Genomic DNA, 24,536 nt, shown 5'->3' on the forward strand with positions numbered 1-24,536 from the left:
AAAATGCACGGCGCATATAACCAAAAATGCACGACCGTGCAATATAACATCTATTGAATATCATGTGACCAACAATCCTCCAATCAAATGACAAGGATCCACGTAGGTGTTGTATAAAATCTGATAACCTAGGTGATATAGTTGCACTAGTAAGGTACCGGAACTATATTGTCTCCTAGAGTATAGTGATGACCCAGTAAGATACCGATAAAACTAATCTTCCAGCGCGCGCGCGCTACTCAGCTTCTGTAGATCGCCGCCTTTAGATTATATTCTGTAACAGTAAGTTGCTGGGAATGCGCTTGTGCGGAATACGCGTGCGTATTATCAGGGAGTGCAGCCTATATTTATGCGAAATACATCCTGCATGCTCGACCCGCTGTAGCGGCGGATCCAAGAGTTTTTTTTTAAAGGAGGGGCATGAAGTGTTAAATCGGCGTGGGGTCCGGGGCCAAAGGGCCCCGGAAAAAAAATGAACTATAAGATGCTTTATGGTACATTCTGAGGCATTTCTGAATGCGTAAACTGAACATTTTTTTGAAAATTCTTGGCTTTTTTTGGAAGGAAAAGGGGGCATGAACCCCAACGCTCCCCATGGGTCCGGCCTAGCTGGCAGGGCTAGCTAGCGCGATCCGGCAAGGCTAGCGCTCTGCAGTACGCCCAGGACTGGCGTCGACCGCCGGCGTCCCCGCTAGAGACCCGCCAGAGCTCGCATACCGTATACCTGCGGCTAGCATCAGCTACAGTTTCAGCTGGTCGGCGCAGCTAGCCTTGCCCTGCTGGTGGTTCCTTGTCTTCACTCCAAAAATATCTACAATGTATACCGTAAGTTTTAAATATATAGATCTAGATATTCATCTTAGTCAGAGGAATAATCGATAGAGTCTAATTATAAGGACTAATATTGTTTGAAAACCATTTGCCTTTGTATTTCACGAGACCTATCTACTAGATCTAGTACTAGTCCCAAATATAAACTTTTCTGTGTGTGATTCTATCTATCGTTATTTGTGTGTGTGTGTTGGCAATTTTTCTACGAAAAAGTGTTGTACAATCAAAATTCATCCAACTTGAGCATACCAAATTCCACTTCACACTCCTATAATTTCAATGCATAGCCATAAGGTCTAGCCATTAATTAACCGGTATCGACGTCATAAAACGGGGTCCAGACAACTCGCCACAAAGACAACCCGCCCCAAGACAACCCGCCACAATACCCTGGACATCCCGCCACAATACCCTGGACAACCCGCCACAATACCCTGGACAACTCGCCACAGCCTTTTCGGACAACTCGCCACACTTTTTCCCATCATGATTTCTAGATCTAGATCTAAAATGAAATGAAATTGTCATTTTTCATGATTTTCGTGCTTTTATAAACACAGTCATTACAAAGAATAAAGAATAAAGTTGATTTCCCTAATTGTAACAATAATATAGCTGACTCCGGCCTCCTTCAATACTGAAGATTCTTCAAGATGCCTGCCCTAGAATCTATACCATTGCCATATACTAACTTTAGTACTAGGCCTGATTGGGGTGTGCATGTGGACCATTACACTTGTCTAGGGTCTAGATTTCACTACTTACTAGACCTCTATCTATAATTTATAGCTACGAATAGTGCAATGAAATGGTTCTTTGCAAGGGTGGTGACTCTCCTGTACACGGGGCCTCCATTTAACGTCCTATCCTGTTTTCCACTTGACATAACCTGCGCCTATGAACAAGGGAAGGGGAACGTTAACACACTTCAGTCATCCGCCTGGGTTCGGGTCGAACCCGGGATCTCTCTTCTTAGATCTAGACTAGTCAGTAGACGTGATCTATATCTCCATGTTTGCTTCGACAGGCAGACGCTTTACTAACTGAGCAAACTCGCCTCCTGCGTCCTGGCTGTGTATTAAAGTTGTGCTGTTGATTCTTAACATTTCACACAGCACTGTACAAAACTCAGCTGATTTCACTCAAAATTTGTACTTTACTTAGATCTAGTGACAATTGATGACACCTAGAGGTCTACTACTAGATCTAGGCTACTAGTCTAAAATAGCAGTAAAATACAATTTACAGAAGTTAGAAAGAATAATTAAAAAAATTTAAGCGTGGGCTTACTGTCAAAATTGCCAATCAGCCACTTCGCATCGTCTTTATTGCGTGCATTCGTTTGTTAGGTGTGTATGGACTATTTGTGGGTGCAATTCTGCCTATTAAAGTATTAACACGTAGTGCAGTGCTAAATAGCTAAGGTCAATACGCATTAGCATTGACTCTCTATCCTGCCCCCCCCCCCCCCATTCCGAAAACGGAGGGATACCATGCGTGTTACCAAAATGTCCGGTAACGGGGTACTTTTTGTGCGACAAAGTCCAGCCCGAGAATTCTAAAAAAAAGGGGTGTATTTGACTGTATGTACGTAATGCAGGCTAACTTCTTTGGGGTATTCCCTGGGTGTGTGAGCCAACCAGTAATGACAGCTTATCTGAGTAAAGGGGGGGGGGGGGGGTTGGTCTGCTTTTTCTGAGATAGGGGGTTCATTGAGCAGTGTTCCGGATTTAGGGGGGTCTCAAAGGCAGGAAAAGCCCGCATAAGGGGCGTCCAGAAATGTTTGCAGTCCTCAGATAGGGGGTGCTTTCAAAAAGAGGGAACAAGCATATGTGTACCCTAAATAACACTGAGGGGGGGGGGGGGGGTTCTCTATCAGTCTTAGAAATAACCGTCTGATATGGGTCATTTCTTTAATAAAACTGACATTTGTCGACATTCCCCATACACAGATCGTAACCCAGACGGCTCACACAGGGGGGGGGGGGGGGGGGGGGGGGGATAGATTGAGCCTATTCTGTACCTCTTTTTACTATGAAATCTGCTCCCCCGATTTTCTATATTTAGATCTAATTTTCTGATTTATAAAGCAAATAGAAAAAAAAGCTAGACCCTATGTATATTTTTCTCCTATGCACAGTTATCAAATTTGTTATGACTTATTTTCAAATGTGAAATTTACGGACTTACATGTACAGTACGTGTATGAGTTATCCAATTTTGATTTCAGAACCGTGAAACGGTACCTTCATGCATTCATTCTGGTAATCTATGACATGACCCGGCCGATATATTTCTGGGTCAACCTACCAAAACATAGCCAATGGCCAATCAGAGCACTCGTTTAATATTGGGTTTATGAATATTCATATGTCACTGGGTCAAGACGGGCTGACTCATACGTAGCTATTGGACGTTCAAAAAGAAAAAATGAATATTCATCATCTAAAAACCAGGTGGCTGACAACGAATCATGTTGACTTCGAGACTTTCTCGGATTAATCATTATCCCCTAGCAACGAAGTCGGAGGGGATATAGAAACACTGCCGTCCGTCCTTCCGTGCGTCCGTGCGTGCGTCCGTAACAATTTTGGATTCCGATCAATAACTTCGGTAATGTTTGACGGATTTTAATGAAATTTGATATGAAGGTACATGATATCAAAATACAGGCTAAGTTCAATTTCCGAGTATGTAGGTGAAAGGTGAAAGGTCATATCTCATTAAATATGCAAAAGCACCTAATTATATATGTGAAAATGTGGTTAACTTCCTTGCCTAATAATATAATAGTATAGTCCAATGGAGTTAACTTGTTCTGATGTACATGTATATAGGCCATTTGAACCCTGCGAGGGGATGCTACGCTTTGCGTTGACTTGGTAATGTAGGATCTAAATGAGCAAGCTATCGTAAGTCAAAGTAGATATTTCTGTGTTATTTTTTTATTTTTGTTAATATAATCAAATGTAATTTTACAGCCAAAGTGAATATATGAGGATGTAAAGAGTAAAAATCTTGTTGCATATCTCATTCATCCCGGTCCTGCCGAACCAAACCATTTGTTCCACTCAGTCACCATAGGACGTCCTTCAGTCTATGTATAGAGGCGGTCAGATGAGCCAGATGCAATTTCAGCAGAACAACCGTCGATATCAGAGACTGAAGCTTTCGGTCTATATCAGTCTATACTTTGCTGGAGTGGTATACTGTAGTAGTAGATCTACTGTCATCCGTTGCTGTTATCCGGACTTGGCTGTCGGATTTAATAAATTTAGAATTGAAAATTCCATTTTTATTTCAAGGGCAGGCTAAGCTGTAAGCAGCCAAAACAACAACTCCTGCAATAAACTGCAAACCCCCAAACAGTGTTTAGATTTCACTAACTCCATGCTATACATGTACATGCTTCAGAGAGCTCCGCCTACGGCCTCCGAAGGGCTTCGGTGACGGAGCTCCCTGGAGTAAAGATTTCACTAGACTTTAGTTAAGTTAGAATTAAAATAGAAATGTAAATAATCTAGAGTCTAGTCGGTAGACAGTAGGAGGACTAGGAGGCAAATTGGCTCAGTCGGTAAAGCGTCTGCCTGTCGGCCCAAAGATCTTGGGTTCGAATCGCACCCAGGCGGATGACTGAAGCAAGCGTTGTGTGTTAACGTGCCCCTCCCCTTGTTGTTTCATAGACGCAGGCTATGTTACATGGAAAACAATCCGTCTCGGATAGGATGTTAAAAGGAGACCCCGTGTACAGGATAGTCACTACCCTTGCACGTTAAGAACCCACGGCACTATTCGTATAAGAATAGGGGAAAAACCTGGTGTAGTGGTCTACCTGCACACCCCACTCAGGCCGAATATATATATATATACATGAATATACGGCATCTGCAAGAATCTTCAGTACCGGTATTGAAGGATAGGAGGCAGATTATCTTCAAGAAGGAGAAGAAGTATACTGCACTCTGCAGTGTAGTGTAGTCTAGTGCCTAGTCATGCTAGTGGTTTCTAAATTTACTCTAGAGTATTGATCTTTTTTTGGCGCAGTCTTGACTCTATGTCTCTTAGTTTACGTCAAGACTCTGTCTCTACTCTCAGTCTTTAGACTGCAAACATTGTAGCAGTGACTGTTGTTTTCAGTCACTGAGTCTGAATGTGAACCTAGCTATTTTAAGAATAAATTTTCCCCCTCTCTTTTACAGGAAATATACAGAGTGTATATTACCATATGCTTGCTTCTTTGAGTATGTGCCTGAAACAAGAATGTCCTAGAGAAAACGGACCACAACAAGAAAAGGTAATTTTTTTTAATTTTTTGTTTTAACTTGGACTTTTTAAAACTTGACCTGTTTAGTTAGTCAAGTAAAAGGAAATTTTTAAATGGGTGAGGGCATTAAATAAGGCCAAGTTGGAGGGGTATGCAAAGGGCTGGTATGAGAAGTATCGATTCAGGGGTGGCTACATGGTATGTGTGCAACAAGATGTCTACTAACAAGTTGGTGTAGTGTTTATTTATAGTGTATTTTAACTTCCAATATATATTTTTTTATAATTAACATTTGAAGGCCTTGACGAAGGGATGGGGGGAGGGGGGGGGGGGGAGTCCTATCCTACTATACACGAAACAGAATGACAAGCAAAAAGAAAATAATTGACCTTCATATTTTGCTGAAAAAGAAAGTAAACATTGAAGACAATTGAAGAAAAAAAAATAATGCAATTTTTGTGTATTCTTACATATTTGGTTAATATTTATTGAATATTTTTATAATTCTGTTCCAGAGATGGAGAGGAAGGGCTTGCTGTTGAGAGATCATGGGGTGCCTTGAGGTTCCACTTCCAGTCTTGATGTTCTGCCCCTTACCTCTAAGCGATGGCCTCTTGTGCCTGGCAATATATGAGCGAAGCACAATGGACTGGTAATTCATAATGCATATTACAATGTTTTTTTAACAAATCAGGGAAAGAAACAGAGATAAATTCATAGCATATGAGTCTGTCATGGCATTTTTAGTAACTCAACATTTGCTCCTGCAACGACTACTCTAGGCTTTATTTTGTCAAAGGTGTAGGGTTAGACTGAGGGTTGGAATTGTGATTAAGGTGGTTTAGGGTTAGGCCTAGGGATGAAGTTTAATAGTGTAGAAAAATTATGTGAAGCAATTGTCTCAGGAGAAGGTGTTGTACAACTGGATTTTCCAGGTGCTGGTGGAGCTGCATGTATCTTTTACTCATCAATGGTAGTTTTAAAATCTTCCTCTGTATTGTGAAAGCAGAAACATGATGTAGAGTGGAAGAGAAAAAAGTATGTAACACAGTATCATTTAAAATAGATTTTATAAAGTAAAAACACACTGGCCTGCAGTTTGTGAAACATGTAGCACTGTATTACCAATTAAAAGAATTCAGCGATTTTTACAACGTGCTCTATTGGCATTTATGTACTGGTTATGTTGTAACACAAAATGAATTCTTAACTTTAATCCTGGATCCATTGCTAAACATAATGTCAACCCTAAATGTATTAAACATTGCCAGACCCAATTTCGGGCTACCCTAAATCCCTTTCTACATACCAGTATTGTTCAAAGTTTATATTTATTACACCCTTACTGCGAGTTCTAGAAATTCTGCAAGAACCCTACCCTGCTGTTCACTTTATAATTAGTACTTCACATTGCTTTCATGAACATGCCGTAAAAGTGAATTTATTTTATGTCTCTATACAAACAGGTGCCTGTACATGTAATGTATTTCATGCAAATGAAGGGTAGAATGAGAAGCTCACAATGATATGGTAGACAAGGACCTTGCTGTCTAAAGCTCGGAGGCCAGATGACAGTGTATGAAGTAAGTCGCCCCATAGAAGAGCGAGAACTTTCTGTTGCAATTGTTAACATGCAACATATCCTTACCACATGCAACCCATCCCACTTTCACAATATATTTTCTTAACAACAGTAACCCAAGTTCAACGTTTGGATTGGTGATTTTAAACAAAAATGGGGGTGGTAGGGCGGTCAGCCTAGCAGTACAAGATCTAATTATGTCATATGGCTGTATCTTGGATGTCCTGGAGGTAGTTGCCCGAGAAGTGTGATAAAGAAAAATATGTTTGCATACTAACAGTAAAAAAAATAAAAATGATTGGACACCTTTGGTTGTAACAACTCAGATCAGAATGAGATTTTTACACTGTAAAGTTGCCGGTGTCAAGTATTTTTGGAATTCAATTCTATGATTTCTCTGTGAATGCCATTTTAAAAACAATGGTCTGAATGTTTAATTAGATCTTTTACGCAAACGTAGTATATTAGTAATGAAAGGCATGTTTGATAATACAGTAATTTCATTTCAGACCATGAAGACCATGTATTATTATAATTATCTGGGATCTGTCGTTGGGCTGATAAGCATGGAAAATAAGGAATGTACTCCTGTCGAGCGAACAATATGCTTTTATAAAACGAATAACTCTTTGAAGATTACTTACTAGAAGAAGTAGAACAAGAAGAAAAAGAAGAAGAAATACACTGATGATGTCAGCTTGACTTCCTAAAGTTGTATACTATTTGAAAATAGTTTATATTTTATTCATGAACAGCCGGCTTGTCAGAATTGCGTACAAGGATGCCATTGGACTTTTCTGTACTAGTAGCTGAAGGGGAGCAGTCACCAGAAGGAGCATGCAACTCCAAAACAATGTGGATACTTCTACCGAGTTCATCTCAAGAATCAAGATGTGACAGTGGATGTACATGTAGAGGGGTTTGTGACCCTCCTGACTGTGGACTACATGCAATACACATAAACTCAATCAATGGATTGTAGAGGAGTAATGGTGGGTCCGGTGAGCTCAACTCTGGAGGTTAAGTTCGCAAAATTAATAAATTTCCTTTTAATATGGGTGTATATGGTTCCAGGGATTAATTTGACGCAATGCCTCGTAGTGACACGCCCTATTAAGGGGCAACACACGTGTCAGAAGGTATAAAATGGGAAGCAGTTCCTGAATTGGCACGAGCTTTTACTTTTCGGATGACTTCCTCATTTTGTTTCATACCTCATTTCCTTTGCCGCCATGAGGTGCTAAAGTTTTAGCAGAGTCGGGGGCTTCCAGCCCATAGATGTGACTTTTCATGATTATATGTAATAAATTGTAATAAAGTTACTATCCACTTCAACACTTGACTCTTGTCGAGAATTTTATTTCTTTGTGTGGACTTTGTTCTTCTCTGGAACGCGATTTGGGCAGTGTGATAGGCGGCCACCGGCCACTCAGTTGCCGGGGATGTTTCATATATAAAGAATGTGTGAAGACAAGCGACTGCATTATAAGCTCAGCATGATCAGTAACATTGATTCCTTTTATGAGGAAATTTAAATTTTTGTTCCTCCCAACCATGAGTTGTACATATTCTTTGATTCGGGTAGAGGTTGGTGAAGAGGGATAGGTGCCCCATATTTTGTATTGTAACAGGTTTTGTTTTCTACATAAGGAGACAAGGATAATATAGTAATATATCACCTATATCAACACGATGAGCAAGACGGCGAATGAGGCGATAGAATGAGTTTAGAGAGGGTGGGGAAGGAGGATCGAGAGAATAGAAGGGGACGAGGTGAGAAGGAGACTGAGTGTGGAAAACAGAATTGGAGGGGTAAAGGAGGGCGGGAGCAGGAGGTAGAAGAGAGAGGTATATAGAGTAGAATAGGGAAGAAGGGAGGAGATGGATTGAGTGAGGAAAAAGAGGATGAAATGGGGAAGAAAATGGAGGAAGGGCTAGAAATGAGTGGGACAATAATAATGATATATGCCCGATATATGATGTTAGGCTGAAAGAGGAGGAAGGCCAAGAAATGGGAGTTGATATAATATACAATGAGGAGACTCCGTGAAAGCAGGGGGAGAAAGAGGAATTAATGGGGGGGGGGGGTTAAAGGGGAACAGAAAGTAGAGGAAACAGAGAGGAATGGTGGAGCTGAGAGAGCGAGGTGAGAGAGGGGCAGTGGCGGATCCGGGGAGGGGGGGGGGCCGTCCCTTCAAAAATAAAACGTGTAAAAACACGTCGATTTAACCTTTTGGGGGAGATGCCCCGACCCCCCCCCCCTTGAGCACCAAGGGGGGGGGGGAATTAAGAGGGCCCCCCCAAAAAAAAAAAAATGTGGTCACTACCCACTAAGGGGAGGATAAAGGGGGAAAGTAGAGGAAAAAGAAAGGAACGGTGGAGCTGAGAGAGTGAGGTAAGAGAGGGGCAGTGGCTGATCTGGGTGGGGGGGGGGGCCTTCGAAAATAAAAATGTAAAATACACGTTAATTTTACCTTTTTGGGAAGATGCTGCACCCCCCCCCCCCCCCACCCCCCCCCCCCTTGGCGCTCAAGGGGGGGGGGGGTAAAATTTAGAGGGCCCCCCCCAAAAAAAAAAAAAAAAATGTGCTCACTACCCCACTAAGGGGAGGTTAAAGGGGGAACAAAAAGTAGAGGAAAGCGAGAGGAACGGTGGAGCTGAGAGAGCGAGGTAAGAGAGGGGCAGTGGCGGATCTGGGTGGGGGGGGGGGCCCCTTCGAAAATAAAAATGTAAAAACACGTTAATTTTACCCCACCCCCCCCCCCACGCCCCTCCCCCCTGCCGCTCAAGGGGGGGGGGCAAAATTTAGAGGGCCCTCCCCCCAAAAAATGTGCTCACTACCCCACTAAGGGGAGGTTAAAGGGGGAACAAAAAGTAGAGGAAACAGAGAGGAACGGTGGAGCTGAGAGAGCGATGTAAGAGAGGGGCAGTGGCGGATCGGGGGGGGGCCGTCCCCCTTCAAAAATAAAACGTGTAAAAACACGTTAGTTTTACCTTTTTGGGGAGATTCCCTCCCCCCCCCCCCCTGGCGCTCAAGGGGGAGGGGGGGATGCAAATGTTAGAGGGCTTTCCCCAAAAAAAATGTGCTCACTACTTCTCGCCACCCCCCCCCCCCCCACCCCCCACTGAGCGCATTTTCGGCTGGCGCGATTTTCAAATTTCCGGGAGCAAAAAGAAAAAAAATTGGGCCCCCACCCCTAAGAAATCCTGGATCCGCGCCTTGAGAGGGGAAGCAGGGAGACTGGTGGATCGAGAGAGGGACCAACATTAATAAGACGCGGAGAAAAGGGAGCGGAGGTGGGGAGAAGGCGAAAGGGGGCATTCTTTTGGATTTAAGAGGGCGGCCGGCCGGGTAAGGGAATAAGGGCGTATACTCCGTGGAGCGTTTAGGAAATGAGGGGAAATAAGAAGAGCTAGCGCAGGATAGTGAAGGGAAAGAGAGAGGGAGAAAGAGCGCGTGCGGGGTGGAGGGAAGGAAGATTGAGGAGGGGGGGGGGCGGGTGGCGGAATAAGCAGGCCGACTGGAGAATGAGTTGATGAAGGTTTGGTAAAAGGGAGTGAAGGAACTAGGGGAAAGGATTGGATAAACTGGGATTAACGGATAAGAGCGAATTAAAGGTATAGACGAAAGTTGGAGGAGAATGAGGAAGGAGAGAATGAAAGGGGAGAGAAGAAAGAAGGAGAGAGTGGTAAACAGAGAGCTAGAGAAGGGAAGCGGTAAGGCAAGGGGAGAAGGGGAGGGATGAGCAAGCAAACTGGCGGAAGAACGAGTTTAGAGAGGATGGGGGAAATATGATTGGGTTTACGGCGAAGAGAGGGAAATGGCTGAAGGGGTGCATGGGGGGTGGGGGGGGGGCAGGGGAAAATCAAAGGAGAATGGGGATGAGGGATCGAGAGAATAGAAGGGGACGAGGAAAGAAGGAGAGACACTATAATACTCAGGTGATAAAGAGGAACAGTGCGTTACTGTGGCTACCGTAATCTGGATAACATTTAAGTAAGAGGTAATAGTCTACTCACAAGACGATTTTATGTTAATCGAGGGTCTATAAATAGGGGTAATATCAATGTATAGCTCTTTTAAAATGTTATACAATCGGCCTATGAACAAATGAAACTCCTAACTTCACTACAACCTTTGTTTTGGTGATTAATTGGTACTCTTTACCGCTAGGTTCTTTTAAAGCTATGATCTTGCTTAATTCGTTGTTTATGCATGCATGAAGCATTGCCCCTACCCCCCTAAAAATATTTTAAAAAAGTGAATTAAAAAAAGTTATGTCAGTGCCAACAAAATCTAAATCAATAAGTGAACATTAAACAACATGAACAACTTACACAGAGGAGCATGCACGCGTCTTATTTTATATCATTTATATTTTCATTGCCCATGCGATTAAAAATAGGTAAAGTCTGGAGTAAAGAAAACTCATCAGACCAGTGTACTATCAGGGCGCACAAATTACTCAATCCTACAGTTCACTACTGTTCTATAAATCTAACCTAGGTGACAGTAGTTCCAGTTCATTACCAGAGCAACTTTGTCACCTGGGTTTCAGATTACATATTCTGCTCTGATATTACTGAGCAACTTTGGGTAATCTGCTTCGATACTTTACTGTAACTGTATTGGTATCGGGTGCTATCTGAGGACTGCCAACATTTCCGAACCCCCCTTTCGCGGGCTTTTCGCGGGCTTTTCCTGCCTTGGAGACCCCCCTAAATCAGGAAAAATGCTCAATGTACCCCCTAAATTCGGAATAATTTCTAAGGAGTCCAAAGAGATGAGAGACAAAAAGAAAAAACACCCCCTTTTTAAAGAAATCTCCGGGTGAAAAGTCAAATACACCCCTTATTTTACAATTCTCGGGCCGGACTTTGTCGCACGAAAAGTACCCCTTTACCGGACATTTTGGCAACACGCATGCGGTCATTCCGACCCCTGAGTGGGGGGGGGGGGGCGGGGTCGAGCGTCTAGTCACCCTTACGTGACTAGTCCGTTTACCATACACAAAGGCACATCATTGTGTTGTCCCTTTTCTTTGAAAATTCCTGCTTTATATCGCTCGACAAGTGAATGCATAGTGCGTTCTTTTAAATTAGTAAAAGTCTAGCTGGTACATGTATAAGTCGAATTCTAGATTGGAGTGCAATCAGAATGACCAACTGCATGCGGAAGTTACCAAAAGAAAAGCTCTATAAAATGTATATTTAAACTGCAATTAATTATAATAGTCATATATTTTCCCTCTTCAGTCAAATTTCAGTAACATACGTGTAGTAGTGAAATCATGTATACAAAGTCATGAGAATAGCGATCACACTCACCATTACAGCTACCTTCAAGATTCCATACACGTGGTAATAATGCAACCGAAAAGCTTATTTTTGGTAATAATCAAGTAAATCCACGGTCGCATTTGATATGAACGATTACAAAAATTGATTCCCGCATGCTCAGTGAGGGCGTATTGCAAACAAGTTCTACTCCGTTGTTGTTTCGTCAACATATAATGTTGGAGACCATAGGCCATACCTCATAATAAATGATATAACAACATTATAAAGAATCATATTAATGCAAATTTTAATTATCAGGACTTGTTTTAGCAAACCATGAAATCATGAAATTATCATATTCATTCAAGTGCCATATTTCTAAAACGCAAATATTTTGTTTGTTTGGGGGGATAAGACTCAAGACCTGCCATAATTTTAACGATTTATAATAAAACTGTGAAAAGGGGTGAGTGACAGAGGGGGCATATTCGGAGTACCCGCCCCCCCCCCCCCCCCCATAATTCAAGATATATATATATATATATATATTATTTTTTTTTCGGGGGGGGGGGGAATCGCATGAAAAAACAGTTACATGTAATTATTTTTCATTACACCTATGTATCATAGGTTTTTAGTGCTACCACATACAAACATGCATACAATCTCGCTCGATCACTACGCTCCATCGATTATCAATAGACGCAGTTTTTCTTAACACTGTTAACAACTCTGCCTACAAGTAAAGAGAAAGAAAGAGAAACGTTCACAAACTATAACATTTACTGAAGCTGTATACATTCATTAGAGATTCATTCAGGAAAACGTTGTTAAGATATTGTTTGAATTCAATTTGAAGTGTTAAAACCTTAACAAAACAAAAAAGAGTTTTTTAAATGTTTTGGAAGAGAGGTTCAAAATTGAATACTTTTTAAATGAATGATTTGTCGATTTGCCCCAGTTGTGGTTTATCCCTTTAATAACCGCTCCCCTCTCCCTACGCCAATGTTTATTTCTATTGATATTGGTTGATTTAAATTGGTAGATTTACCAATATATGTACGAGGTATAATATAGCCGCTTAGAGAGTATCCTTAATGGATTGTTATATATAGTTAAAGTGCGCTACCTTCCCATCCTTCATCTCTCTCTTTCTCTCTCTCTCTCTCTCTCTCTCTATTTCTCTCTCGTATTTAAGAAGTCCTGTTTTTATAAGTTTGTAGTGTTATGGGGAGGGGAGACGGTTGAGCATATATGGTATATGTTGACGATTCACTCGTGCAATGATAAGTTATATATTGGTATAGAAATTTTCAGACAGGGACCTTTTGACCCAAAAGTCAAACTTTCCTTGTAATCATATAGGCTCCCACACATATTTCCAATATGCCCCTATTGCAATTACGGTTACGGAAGTGTACGCTACAAAAACGTTGTCTTAATTCTTTATTAACTTTTATTTCGTAATAAAATAGTAACATAACATAAGCAAATTGCTTACGTTCTTTAATAACAAGAAAACACAAGTACAGACTGCAAAGTTTGAACCTTGGTTAATTTTTTTTAAGAGACAGATTGGACTAAAACTGAATCATCTGCACATTTATTTTAATCTATATTTGCCATATCTACGTTTGGTCTCAGCAGTATTATTATTTTTTTCCTTTTCTTTTTAATAGGCCTAGTCTTGAATATAATATAGTGTTTTTTTTTTGACAAATCATCGTCTGTTTGATTTCAATCATCAGTGTCAAAAGTAAATTAAAAGTTAATAGTAGTACTTTACATTAATAGTACATTATGAAAAAGAAGCAGTATCAAATACATTCAAAATTATATCAACATTTCTTTATCAAATCTTAATAGGTTTCTAAACCAAAAAAAGCAATTTCCTTTTAGCCTCTGCTATAGTACGCTTAAACATAAAGTTTGGCGATAAACATGAAAGTGGTTATATCAAAACATTTTTAAAAATTGGAAAATATATAATTGCCTCATTAGAGGACTTATTTCACATTCAAATCTTACACATTAATAGAACATAAATCTTACACAAATAACACAAAAGGTAACTACAACATCAAATTTAACTTACACATATCGGTCAAATTATCAAATGAAGTTCAATCATTCCTTTTGAAGTCATACATGTATTTTCCTTTGTTTGTATACTTTCCTTTATGCTACATTGTATATTATGCTTTACTCTGATTTCTTTTTAAAACCCATTTTTCAATACAGAATCTCGTTGATCTTTTCTAGTTCTGTTGAGTTGTAAAATAACTTTATGTACACTCCTGAACGTTATGACCAGCAATAAATTATACTGGCAATTCATTTCTATATGTAGTCATTGCTGAGCTATATACTTTAACACGTTGCATATGTAACTTGTGGATCCATTCTAAATGGGATGTACAAATTAAAAAAAAAAGTGGTTCCTTCACATGAAACTTGTTGACAATTAATCGACGTATTGCATTGAAAACATCGTAAAGCCATACCGTTGCATTTTACCATCGAAAATATATTGACATAACCTTATATACCGTGTCCTTCATATTTATAATCAACAGACACACGTACATGCTCGCACACGCACACATGTATGATGGGGTGACCAAAGTTCGTGGAGATTTTACAAATTATATTAGGAAATGTGATATTCGATCAATGATTTCTCATATTCTACACTAATTTATTTAGTTCAATTATTAACGAATGGCCATCGACGTTTTTGACTACAAATTTTTTACAACTAGAAAATTTATCATCAAAGAATCCTGATTGGAGTGCGCTGAAACTCAAGAAAGAGTCATTAACAAAAACGAGACCTTACTAATAGTTTAGTTTTTAAAAAGCTATGCATCGCAGCTCGGGGGCTGAATTGTACAATATTCTTACACAAGTATTTACAAGGTAAAAAAGCACTTAGTGGAATCATAAAAATACAAGTACACAATCTTTATGCAATTGTATATAAAGCACGCTTGTTATACACATGAGAGACTAGTATTAAATGAGAAGTTGTTTTACATGTATAGATGACGGTTCAGACAGAGCCAGAGGGAGAGAGAGAGAGAGATAGATGGACAGAGAGAGAGGGTGAGAAAGGTAGAAGGGGGAAACAGAACGAAAGAGAAAGAGACACAGAGAGAGCGATATGGAGAGAGAGAGAGAGCGAGAGAGATATGAATTGACAGAGAGAGGGGGAAGAAAAGAAGACACAGAGGAAGAGAGAGAGAGAAGAAGAGAGGGCGCGAGAGAGGAGAGAGGCAGAAAGAGAGGAAGGGGTGATGACAAAAAAAATGGAATAGGTGGTCATTTACATACAATAATGCTATGAAATTACACTAACATTGGTAAATCATGAGATTGTACTGATGAATGTATGAGATCATTTGCTTCACACCGGACCTCTTGATATACAATTTCATTTTTGTTGTCAAAAGCTATTTACATGGTAAAAAAGCACGAAGTAGAATCATAAAAATACAAGTACACAATCTTTATGCAATTGTATATAACTCATGGGGGTTTAACACGTCAGAGTCTAGTATTAAATGAGAAGTATTATTTACACGAATATATGACGGTTCACAGAAGAAGATAGATTGACACAGAGGGAGGGGGAGAAAGGTAAAAGGGTAAAGCAGAGCGAAAGAGAAAGAGACAGAGAGAGCGATAGGGAGAGAGAGAGCGAGAGAGAAATGAATTGTCGGAGAGGGGGAGAAAAGGAGACACAGAGGAAAAGATAGAGAGAGAGAGAGAGAGAGAAAGAGAGAGAGCGAGAGACGAGAGAGGCATACAGAGAGGAGGGGTGATGAAAAATTGAGAAGAAAGGGAATAGATGGTCATCTACATACAATAATGCTATGTAATGACACTAACATTGGTAAACCTTGAGATTGTACTGATGAATATATGAGATCATAATTTTTTTTCGTTTAATAGCTGCACCTCTAGATATTTTAAATATTACTTCTTCTTTCTTTTTTCTTTTTTTCTACCAAATGATCTTGAAAAAAAATATAAAAAAGACATATACTGAATGCATATTTAATACATGTATTTCCGATATCCTGATTCAGCACTCTTGGCCGAATTTAACGCAAGTTAGTTCCTATAATGCTACTGTAGGTTAGTAGGCTCGGACGCGACCATCGTACAGAGTACACGACTTAGATGCATTGTAGTACCGCTGCATATCCGAACAAGGCTTAATTTCACATATCCAGTGTAGACGCATACAATCCTTCATCCAAGTCATTGAGAGACAGGTAATTCTGTGAAAATCAAAAGAAAAGAAGGAAAAGAAGTTGCAAGGATAATTATTGGGTTCAGGGCTAGAATTTTGTTCATGATACCTGTTGAACTGAGGTTAAAAATCGGAATAATACTAACGGGTACGTAATAAGGAAACTAAATTTCGCATTAGACAAGTTAGAAGAGGGTAATTTGAGTATATCTTACATGAGTCTTTTCTAGAATCCTTTCCAAACTCTTGAAGATCTGATCAAAGTTACTCCGATTTGTAGCTTCCTTCTCCCAACAACCAGTCATTACCGCATACCTGAAAGATACGTTAGAGACGATCGTCATCTATTAATAGAAATCTAATAGAAAAACTGAAATGAATCTAATAAAAAGAAATACACAATAAAGACAGATTCAAGGCTCATGTGCAATAACATTTTCAAGAGTATTATTTCATCATTTCATGCGCACACCCATTCCAATTCGTTTCATTTAACTAGGAGTGTTGAGACGTATTCATTTTAGATTAAAAGGAAAGAGAGCAGAATCAAATTGAATCATGAACCTCGGAAAGTATATCCGCATTTGATACTTAACATTATCATTAAATCTAACAACTAATTATAGCATCGAGTGAGTCAAGAAAATTATGACATTTACGGAACAATAGTAACTAGACAAAGGAAAGACTGCTTAGATGAGTATTATTTACACTTCTTGTCCACAATGGCGAGGGCGTGGCATCTGGTATCCATTGGCAAAGGTCATTTTAGGGTATGGCCTCGCTCCTTTAAGAATCAAAGTAATAAAACAAGTCAAACATTTAATCCTTTATATGAATATAAGACATAACGGTTTGGAGAGTACTGTCTTCTTTATATATATAAATATATATATATATATATTGTTTCTATCAACATTATTGTTATAGTACAGGCAGACTTAGTGGACATTTAAGACTAAATGTTATTCCTATCTGTAACAAGTATTTTAATATGAACTATGCAATAAATACAAAAATCGTTATTGCTGGGTCTTAAAGAGTAGAATAAGCATTTTTTTAAATTCTTCATCCCTAATATGCATCAAACAAGTTACAAACATTATTTATTTGACTATGAGTGCATTGCCGATATCTTACTTCAACTCATATCATAAACGTGAAGGAGTCGTGGTATAGTACTGGTTGATTCTCTTGACTCTCACTCCAAGGATTGGTGGTTCAAATCCAAAACTGGCACTAACGTCCTTTGCAAGACATTAATTCACATTGCCACTCTCTACCCACTCCACTCCACATGGCAATAATATTGCTAGGGTGATAACTTTGGCAGGCTCCTCAGGGAGAACAGCAGAAACGCTGATAACACTTTCTTACTAAATAAATTCAGGTTTTTTAAGATGGTACGCAAAATTGCATGCACTTTTAACTTTGAAAAAAAATTGTACCTAATGTCACAATCTCCCACAAGACGATACCAAAAGACCAGCTATCATCTTCTGTTGATTGGTCACCATTATTCATGGTTTCAGGTGAACTCCATCTTGTTGGTTTCTGAGATGTTGGAAAATATAAAGAAGGTTTAAAATCGTGTTAAGGTGGGTTCTGGTAATTCGATTGCATTGTGAAAGAAAAGGGGTGGAATGGATCAGAAAAGGTTGATCATGTAGCATGTAAGTATTGTGTGCACTACAAGGTTCTGGAGTCAACAAAATCATAATAAATTTGGCCCAGTCTTGGTAAAGTAACAAGCACTGTACACAGAAAGATGTATATGAGACTACACAAATGGTGTCGGGGCTGGCTCACCTTGTTTTCCTTATCTTTCTATGCTCTTACTCAGCCAGTATACATTTTCTTCCAAAATTGTTTGGCACATGAAATTTATTTGTAATCTTGAACATTCAGTGTAAGTTTCGTTTTATTCTGTGAGAATTCATTTTCTTCTTTTTTTACCAGAACTCACGTTTATCTTTAACTTTACTTAAAGTTCAAATTTATAATCATTTATTGAAAGTTTAAAACAAATCGTGATTAGCAGCCAATGGCTGGATTGTTCACAATTTGCAAACAGATTTGAAAATACATCAAAATCAATATTGCATATGCCAAAAGTTATACAAACACCACGGTCAATAAAAATTGGTAATAATCAGGGTGTATACATATACCATTATGGGTATAACAATTAATTAATCTATGCTGATAATATATCATTAAATAAAGGCGATAATACTCACACCTCTGCCACTAAACAATGATGAAGATAGTCCATAATCTGATAGCTTGCATTGCTTTCTATCAGCTAGTAACACATTGTGAGCGCAAAGAGTTCCATGGAGGATCTATAACATAATGATAAAATTAAAATAGAAATAAATAAATGATCAAAATTCTAATTTACATTATTCACCTTTAATCTTCATAACCATCCTCACATAATACTGGCTTCCTCCTCTCCTATTCTTCCACTTTCTTAATTCTCATCCTTCTCACACTTATCCCCTGCCTCATGTTCTCACTCTCAACCACCCCCCCCCGCCTCTTCTTCTTTGATGCAAACGGCATCGAAACGGCATCCTTTTGACTATTTGCCAAGCCAAGTTAAGTTGACCGCCTTTATCTATTCATCTCCTTCTCATGCAGGCCGTCTTAATTTCTCGTTATCTTTCTTCTCTGTCCTCTCCCCCTCCTTTCCCATTTGCCTTTGTCCTTTCTCTTCTATAGCAGTTCATGAAATAATGTTACCTTCTTTGATGCAAGATACTGCATCCCTTTTGCAATTTGCAAAGCCAGGTTTAGTAGACTACCTTCATCGAAACGAACGCTCTTTGGTTTGAGATTGCCGTATGTGGGTTGGGATTGCACCCCTGAAGTCTGTAGATGGGTGAGTAGCGTACCCCCAGAGATGAACTCATACAGAATGCTCCCTGCATTATGGGAAATTCGTTCAATTGAAAGCAATAACGTATGAAACTGATATTCAATATTATGTTTTATTAGACATCATGCTATAGTGAAGGAAAAATCCACTACATTAATCATTAATTTTAATGGACTGTTGTTTAACTTTTAAACTGATCGCGAAAATTGCTCAAAATGTTAGGTACCTCTAGGTGAGCTATAGTGACTTTTGCAAACGTCGTTACAATTATTTAGGGGGGAAATGCTCATGTTTACATTAATATGTATTGTATAAGAAGACCAGAAGACCAACAACAAAAAATGTGTAATTGCTGGAGGAGGTGTTTTTACCTTGTTCTTGACAATATCCGAGGCACTTGACAACATTCGGGTGATCCGGTATCTCAGAAAGGACCTTGACAGCTCGAAGAACGTTCTTTGATTTGGTCACTTGATCTGAGAAAAGATAAATTGTATAAATAACTACCACATTTCCTTCCAATTTCGAAGGGAGTGGTGGGTTAAAGTCATTTGCAGAAGTCAATCATTCAGTAGTTAATAAGACCGAGGTAAACAGTGTAGACAATAGAAAACAGTACATTATACTTATATATTTATATATATGTGTGTGTGTGTGTGTGTGTGTGTTACTTTGTACGTTTGTTTTGGTCCTACTAAAATATAACTTTCTAGAGAGCTATCTTTGCTTATCAAAGATAACTCGACATCTCGTAAAGTTCCATCTTGTTTTAGGCTACATTGATATTCATTATAGCGATTTGCATTTCGGTCTTTTTTACTCCTTATTTTTGATAGGGAGTGGTTGGCAAAACCTCACCTGGAATATGCCTGATAGCGACGTCTACTTGACTTAGATTCGAGCGGAGTTCTCCCTTCCATACCCCGCCGAAGTCCCCCCGTCCGATTGAACCGAGTCTGGTGAAAAACGTCACGTTTTCAGGAGCAATGATGGATGAGTGGGATGGACCAAGTTTGAGAGATGTGTATGCTATAAAAACATAAATAAAATATTATCACAAAGCTTTCAATAATTGAAAGATCAAGTACAAGCAATCTTTCATACTCTAAAACAGGGATAAGGCTACCATTTGATAATCTTTTCTACACTTCGTTCAAATATAACACGAAAGTGAAAGAGTATTCACCATAAACGTATTTATAATTGTGTGCGTGTGTGTGTGGGAGGGCGAGGTGAATTTGCGATTTAATAAAGCGGCTGTTATTAGAGGTACGTTTTAAAACCCCTGTTAAATTAGTAGGCCTAGCAAAAATCTGATCAGGGAGAATGATTAATCGTTTAATGTTTACTGTAGAATATATACTTCTACTTAAATTAATCAAGTAATACCCCTGATAGTAACGATTTATTGTGCAGTTTGAGACATTTTTTTTTTTTTTTAGTACGATAGTATTTGTGTGGTTGTGGGAATTTTTCAACGTTTTTATGATAATTTACAAATCCGTTAATCTACCCTTTTTATTTTGTGGGTGATTTTTTACTTCGTGATTAATCTACGTGGTACTAACGTTTTCCTCGTTGTAAATTCTTGACTGATTTTACACATGTTCTCACCTTTATCTCCGTTCTGAATCATCTCATACGCCATGTTGTCGTTTGCCTCATGGGATGCATGTCTTCCTTCTCTGTTAAAAAAGCGATACTGAACAAATGACCTTTCTGCCCTAGCCCATAGCCATCTATTTACAGAGTTTGACCAAACCGTTTCGAGTTGGTCACAATATGGCGGCTACTGCTTTGTTGGGCAAGCACAAAACAAAAGAATATGCGCCATGTTGTGATCAAATGAAACCAAGTTGGCCAAACTCTTCTAATCAATGGCACTGCCCTAGCCTATTGTACAGCGCCATCTCAGAGCCATCTCATCGAACTAATTTTCAATTACTCGTATTATTGCAGTTTTGTTTTGTTTGTGTTATAGTACCTAGGAAACATTTTTGTTTTCTACATTACGAAATATGTCTTCATTCTGCTTTCAATCCCCTTAAATGTGGAGAGTTTCATACCAATACAAACTCAAGTTTTACTTTACTTTTTAACATATTTGACACGTAAACACATGAATAATGATATCATGCTTAACTTTTGAGGTTTCTCGTATTTCACTAAATCCGAATATTGGTGTGCATGAGAATGTGTGTGAGGGGAAGGGTGTTTGTATGAATATTTATCGATCGATATATATTCTTTTGAATATTTCAAACTGCTAAATACTAACCTAGAATCTGTTTTATGTGACTCTTCAAAACCTGTAAAAAATTTAAAAAAATTAGAGGAAGAAGCAATTATAGACATTTTTATATAATTTTCTTTGCACATAAGAGGTATATGCCACATTTATCAACAAGGAAGTAAAATTTAGCCTAAAGTAAATGGATCTCTATCCTGAGGAAATCCATTCAGGAAAGCGATAGATGTTATGATGTGCAAGAAAAAATACTTTCGCTATCAACTTCCAGTATTATGTTTCTTTAATCTCTTTAAGCAATACCAAGTCAATATGCTCATGCCCTTTGGTAAGGCATTTATCCTCATTACAAAGACCCTCAGAGAGGACTTACAGCCGTCATATTTTATACATACTTTCTAACAGTCAGTTAAAACAATCATGAAACAAACATTTACATAGCTTTTCTTCGTTCTGATTCCATATCTCAACTATATTCTAGTAGAGTTGATGAATATAATCACCTGGTCTGGTCTCATGTCTCCTCAACATTATGAATTGAATGATGTTGATGATGACAGAAGCCACTAACAAAGACCATCAGAGAGAACTTACGGCCGTCAGTCTTGCGGTTGATTATTTACAAGCATACACGAACTTGCTTAGCAATCAGGTAAAACAATCATGAAAGCAACATTTACATATATCACCTACTCTATTAGAATTGATGAATATAGTCACCTGGTCTGGTCTCATGTCTCCTCAACATGATGAATTGAATGATGTTGATGATGACAGAAGCCACTAACAGGATGGCTAAGACAGAAATACCTGCAAAAGCCCCAGGACTCAGACCAGTTGGCACACAGGTACATGGTGTGGGATCTGGATGGTGAGCAATGTTTCATACAAGATCTAAATACACAAGCTTCTAGATTAAATCATCAAACCTATGATTAGTTTTCTACAAATACTCGGCGTTGGTATCACACGTGCTTACGGGAAGATTGCTCGGGATCAGGGGCGTCGCTAGACCTTTTTCAGTAGGGGGGGGGGGGGGGCGTATAGAAGCCAACGATTACCGACAAAACTACCCACCAATTACCGAAAATATTAAAAGTCCCAATATCTACAAATTTAACCCTATAAACACGGGGCTGAAGGCTAAATTGTATTTCCTATGGACTATCCATAGAACTTGCGTATGGGCAAATTGTCATTTTCCTCGACGACATAAATATACGAATTATATCGTCAACTAGTCAGCATCATAGCTATATGTTTAAATGCAGGCGCGGAGCTAGGATCTTATTTTAGGAAGGGCTGTAGTGAGCAAGCGAAGCGCACTCATCGGGGGGATGTGTGGGTAATAGACCTCATCATTTCCGTTTAGGTTTAATAAAATTTGTAGTGGACTTATTAGGCTATCATTATTATTATTATTATTATTATTATTATTATTATTATTATTAACTTATCAGAGAAAGAAGACGATTCGTTGTACCGTTTTCGACTCTTAATAAGCCCTCATTGTCTTAATCCAGTTTCCCTCTTTTGCGTGAAGCGCGGAAGCTTTGACGTTTCCTTAAACTATTAGAGAAAGCAGACAATTCGTTGTACCGGTTTGGACTCTCATTAAGCCCTATTTATCTGAAATCTTACAAAAAGTTTCCCCCTCTCGCGTGAAGCGCGGAAGCTTTGACGTTTCCTTAGATTATTAAAGAAAGAAGACGATTGGTTGTACCGTTTTTTTACTCTTAATAAGCCCTAATTAACTAAATCCGGTCCCCCCCCCCCCATGAACGCGAAGCGCGGAAGCTTTGACGTTTCCTTAAATTAAAAGAGAAAACAGACGATTCTTTGTACCGTTTTCGACTCTATTAAGCCCTATTTGTCTGAATTCAGTTTCCCTCCTCCCGCGCGATTTGCGGAAGCTTTGACGTTTCCTTAAATTATTAAAGAAAGAAGACGATTCGTTGTACCGATGTTGGCTCTTTATCCTTGTTTGAATTTAGTTTCCCCGAAAATTTCAAACCTCTGATTTTCTTTAGCTGATATTATAGGAAAGTAAAAGTCACTCTCGAAATCGTCACAGGGGATAAAGAGTCACAGTTCGTAGGGAAAAAAACTTGTCGGCCGACCGACAATATACATCTCACCGACTTCAAACTTCTGCACTGATATAGTACACGAGGATCTAGCAAGAATACCGACACAGCTGACCCGACACAGCAACATATTTACCCGTGTCTTTCTTGCTCCCTCGACGAGACGACTCCACCCAACAGCCTCCTCTCTCTTTTACTCCCACTCCTCCTCTCTCAGGCTCTTACCTCCCCTCTCTCTCTTCTCTTTCATCCCCCGTTTTTTTGTTTGTTTCCCTTTTCTCTGTTTTCTTCTTTTTTTCCTTTTCTTTCTTTTCCTTTCTTTCCTCTTCTCCCTCTTTTTCCTTTTTCTCTTTCTTTCTTCTCTTTTCTTTCCTTTCTCTTCCTTTCTTTCCTTTCTTTTCCTTCCTTTCTTTTCTTTTCCTTTCCTTTTTTTCTTTTCCTTCCCTTTCCCTCTCTTTTTTCCCTCCCCCTTTTCTCTTTTTACCCGACGGTAGCGCAATTTTACCGATAATATCTTAACAGGTAGGGTGTCGCACCCCCCCCCATTCTTTTTTACCAAAAGAATAAGTTTACATACTTGATTAAAGCAAACCTGATTTGTTTTGCTACAGTAGTATATCAATCAGATATTTAATCAAATTAATCATCAAAATAAGGTATTAAGGGAAAATCCCAAATTAAATCATCCCCCTCAAAACAGGAACCTTCTCATGAAATTGAGTACAAAATGTATGTTTTTTTCACCTTCTATGAAGGTTTACTTCAGCCATAGCATACATTGGACTTTGGACTCTGACCTGCGTTTACAAATACATTTTAACAGGATAACAATTTGCATTGCTTGGATCAATACAAATCCATTGATATAGATCTTTCTGATATTTGTTTATCACATATCATAATTTATATTGGCATAGATTGTTACAATGGGGTTATTTAGGTGGTTCAAGGGCAAACATTACTTATAATGTTCAGATTGTACATCCAGTTTCAGTTTACACTCCATTCGTATTACTAAATGATAACGCAATTTTAAGCTTGCATCCTCGTTACATCTATATTCCACTTTCTATCTAAGATGGTTATATGAAGAGTGGATTGG

General features: G+C 39.0%; 1 protein-coding gene and 2 long non-coding RNA genes across 3 annotated transcripts; 1 reads left to right on the forward strand and 2 right to left on the reverse strand.

Annotated features, from left to right (window-relative positions):
• The first annotated feature begins 5,036 nt into the window (after positions 1-5,036).
• Positions 5,037-8,014, forward strand: LOC115921150. Its single transcript, XR_004062778.1, has 4 exons — positions 5,037-5,125; positions 5,611-5,747; positions 6,562-6,678; positions 7,433-8,014. It is a non-coding gene; the product is annotated as an uncharacterized LOC115921150 (long non-coding RNA).
• A 7,952-nt stretch (positions 8,015-15,966) lies between these two features.
• LOC105443992 lies at positions 15,967-16,976 on the reverse strand. Its single transcript, XR_972927.2, has 3 exons — positions 16,927-16,976; positions 16,431-16,530; positions 15,967-16,243 (listed from the first exon to the last, which is right to left on the reverse strand). It is a non-coding gene; the product is annotated as an uncharacterized LOC105443992 (long non-coding RNA).
• Positions 16,977-17,640: 664 nt separating this feature from the next.
• On the reverse strand, positions 17,641-20,776 carry LOC100893822 (tyrosine kinase receptor Cad96Ca-like). The gene is made up of 6 exons (XM_030978825.1): positions 20,714-20,776; positions 19,958-20,128; positions 19,471-19,575; positions 18,964-19,145; positions 18,456-18,560; positions 17,641-17,769 (listed from the first exon to the last, which is right to left on the reverse strand). Exons 1-6 carry the CDS (start codon positions 20,745-20,747, stop codon positions 17,641-17,643), a joined length of 726 nt encoding a protein of 241 aa, XP_030834685.1. The 5' UTR covers positions 20,748-20,776.
• Between the last annotated feature and the right edge of the window lie 3,760 nt (positions 20,777-24,536).

Source organism: Strongylocentrotus purpuratus, unplaced genomic scaffold (genome assembly GCF_000002235.5).
Source record: "Strongylocentrotus purpuratus isolate Spur 01 unplaced genomic scaffold, Spur_5.0 spur5_scaffold_1, whole genome shotgun sequence".
In the NCBI taxonomy this organism is placed as follows: Eukaryota; Metazoa; Echinodermata; class Echinoidea; order Camarodonta; family Strongylocentrotidae; genus Strongylocentrotus; species Strongylocentrotus purpuratus.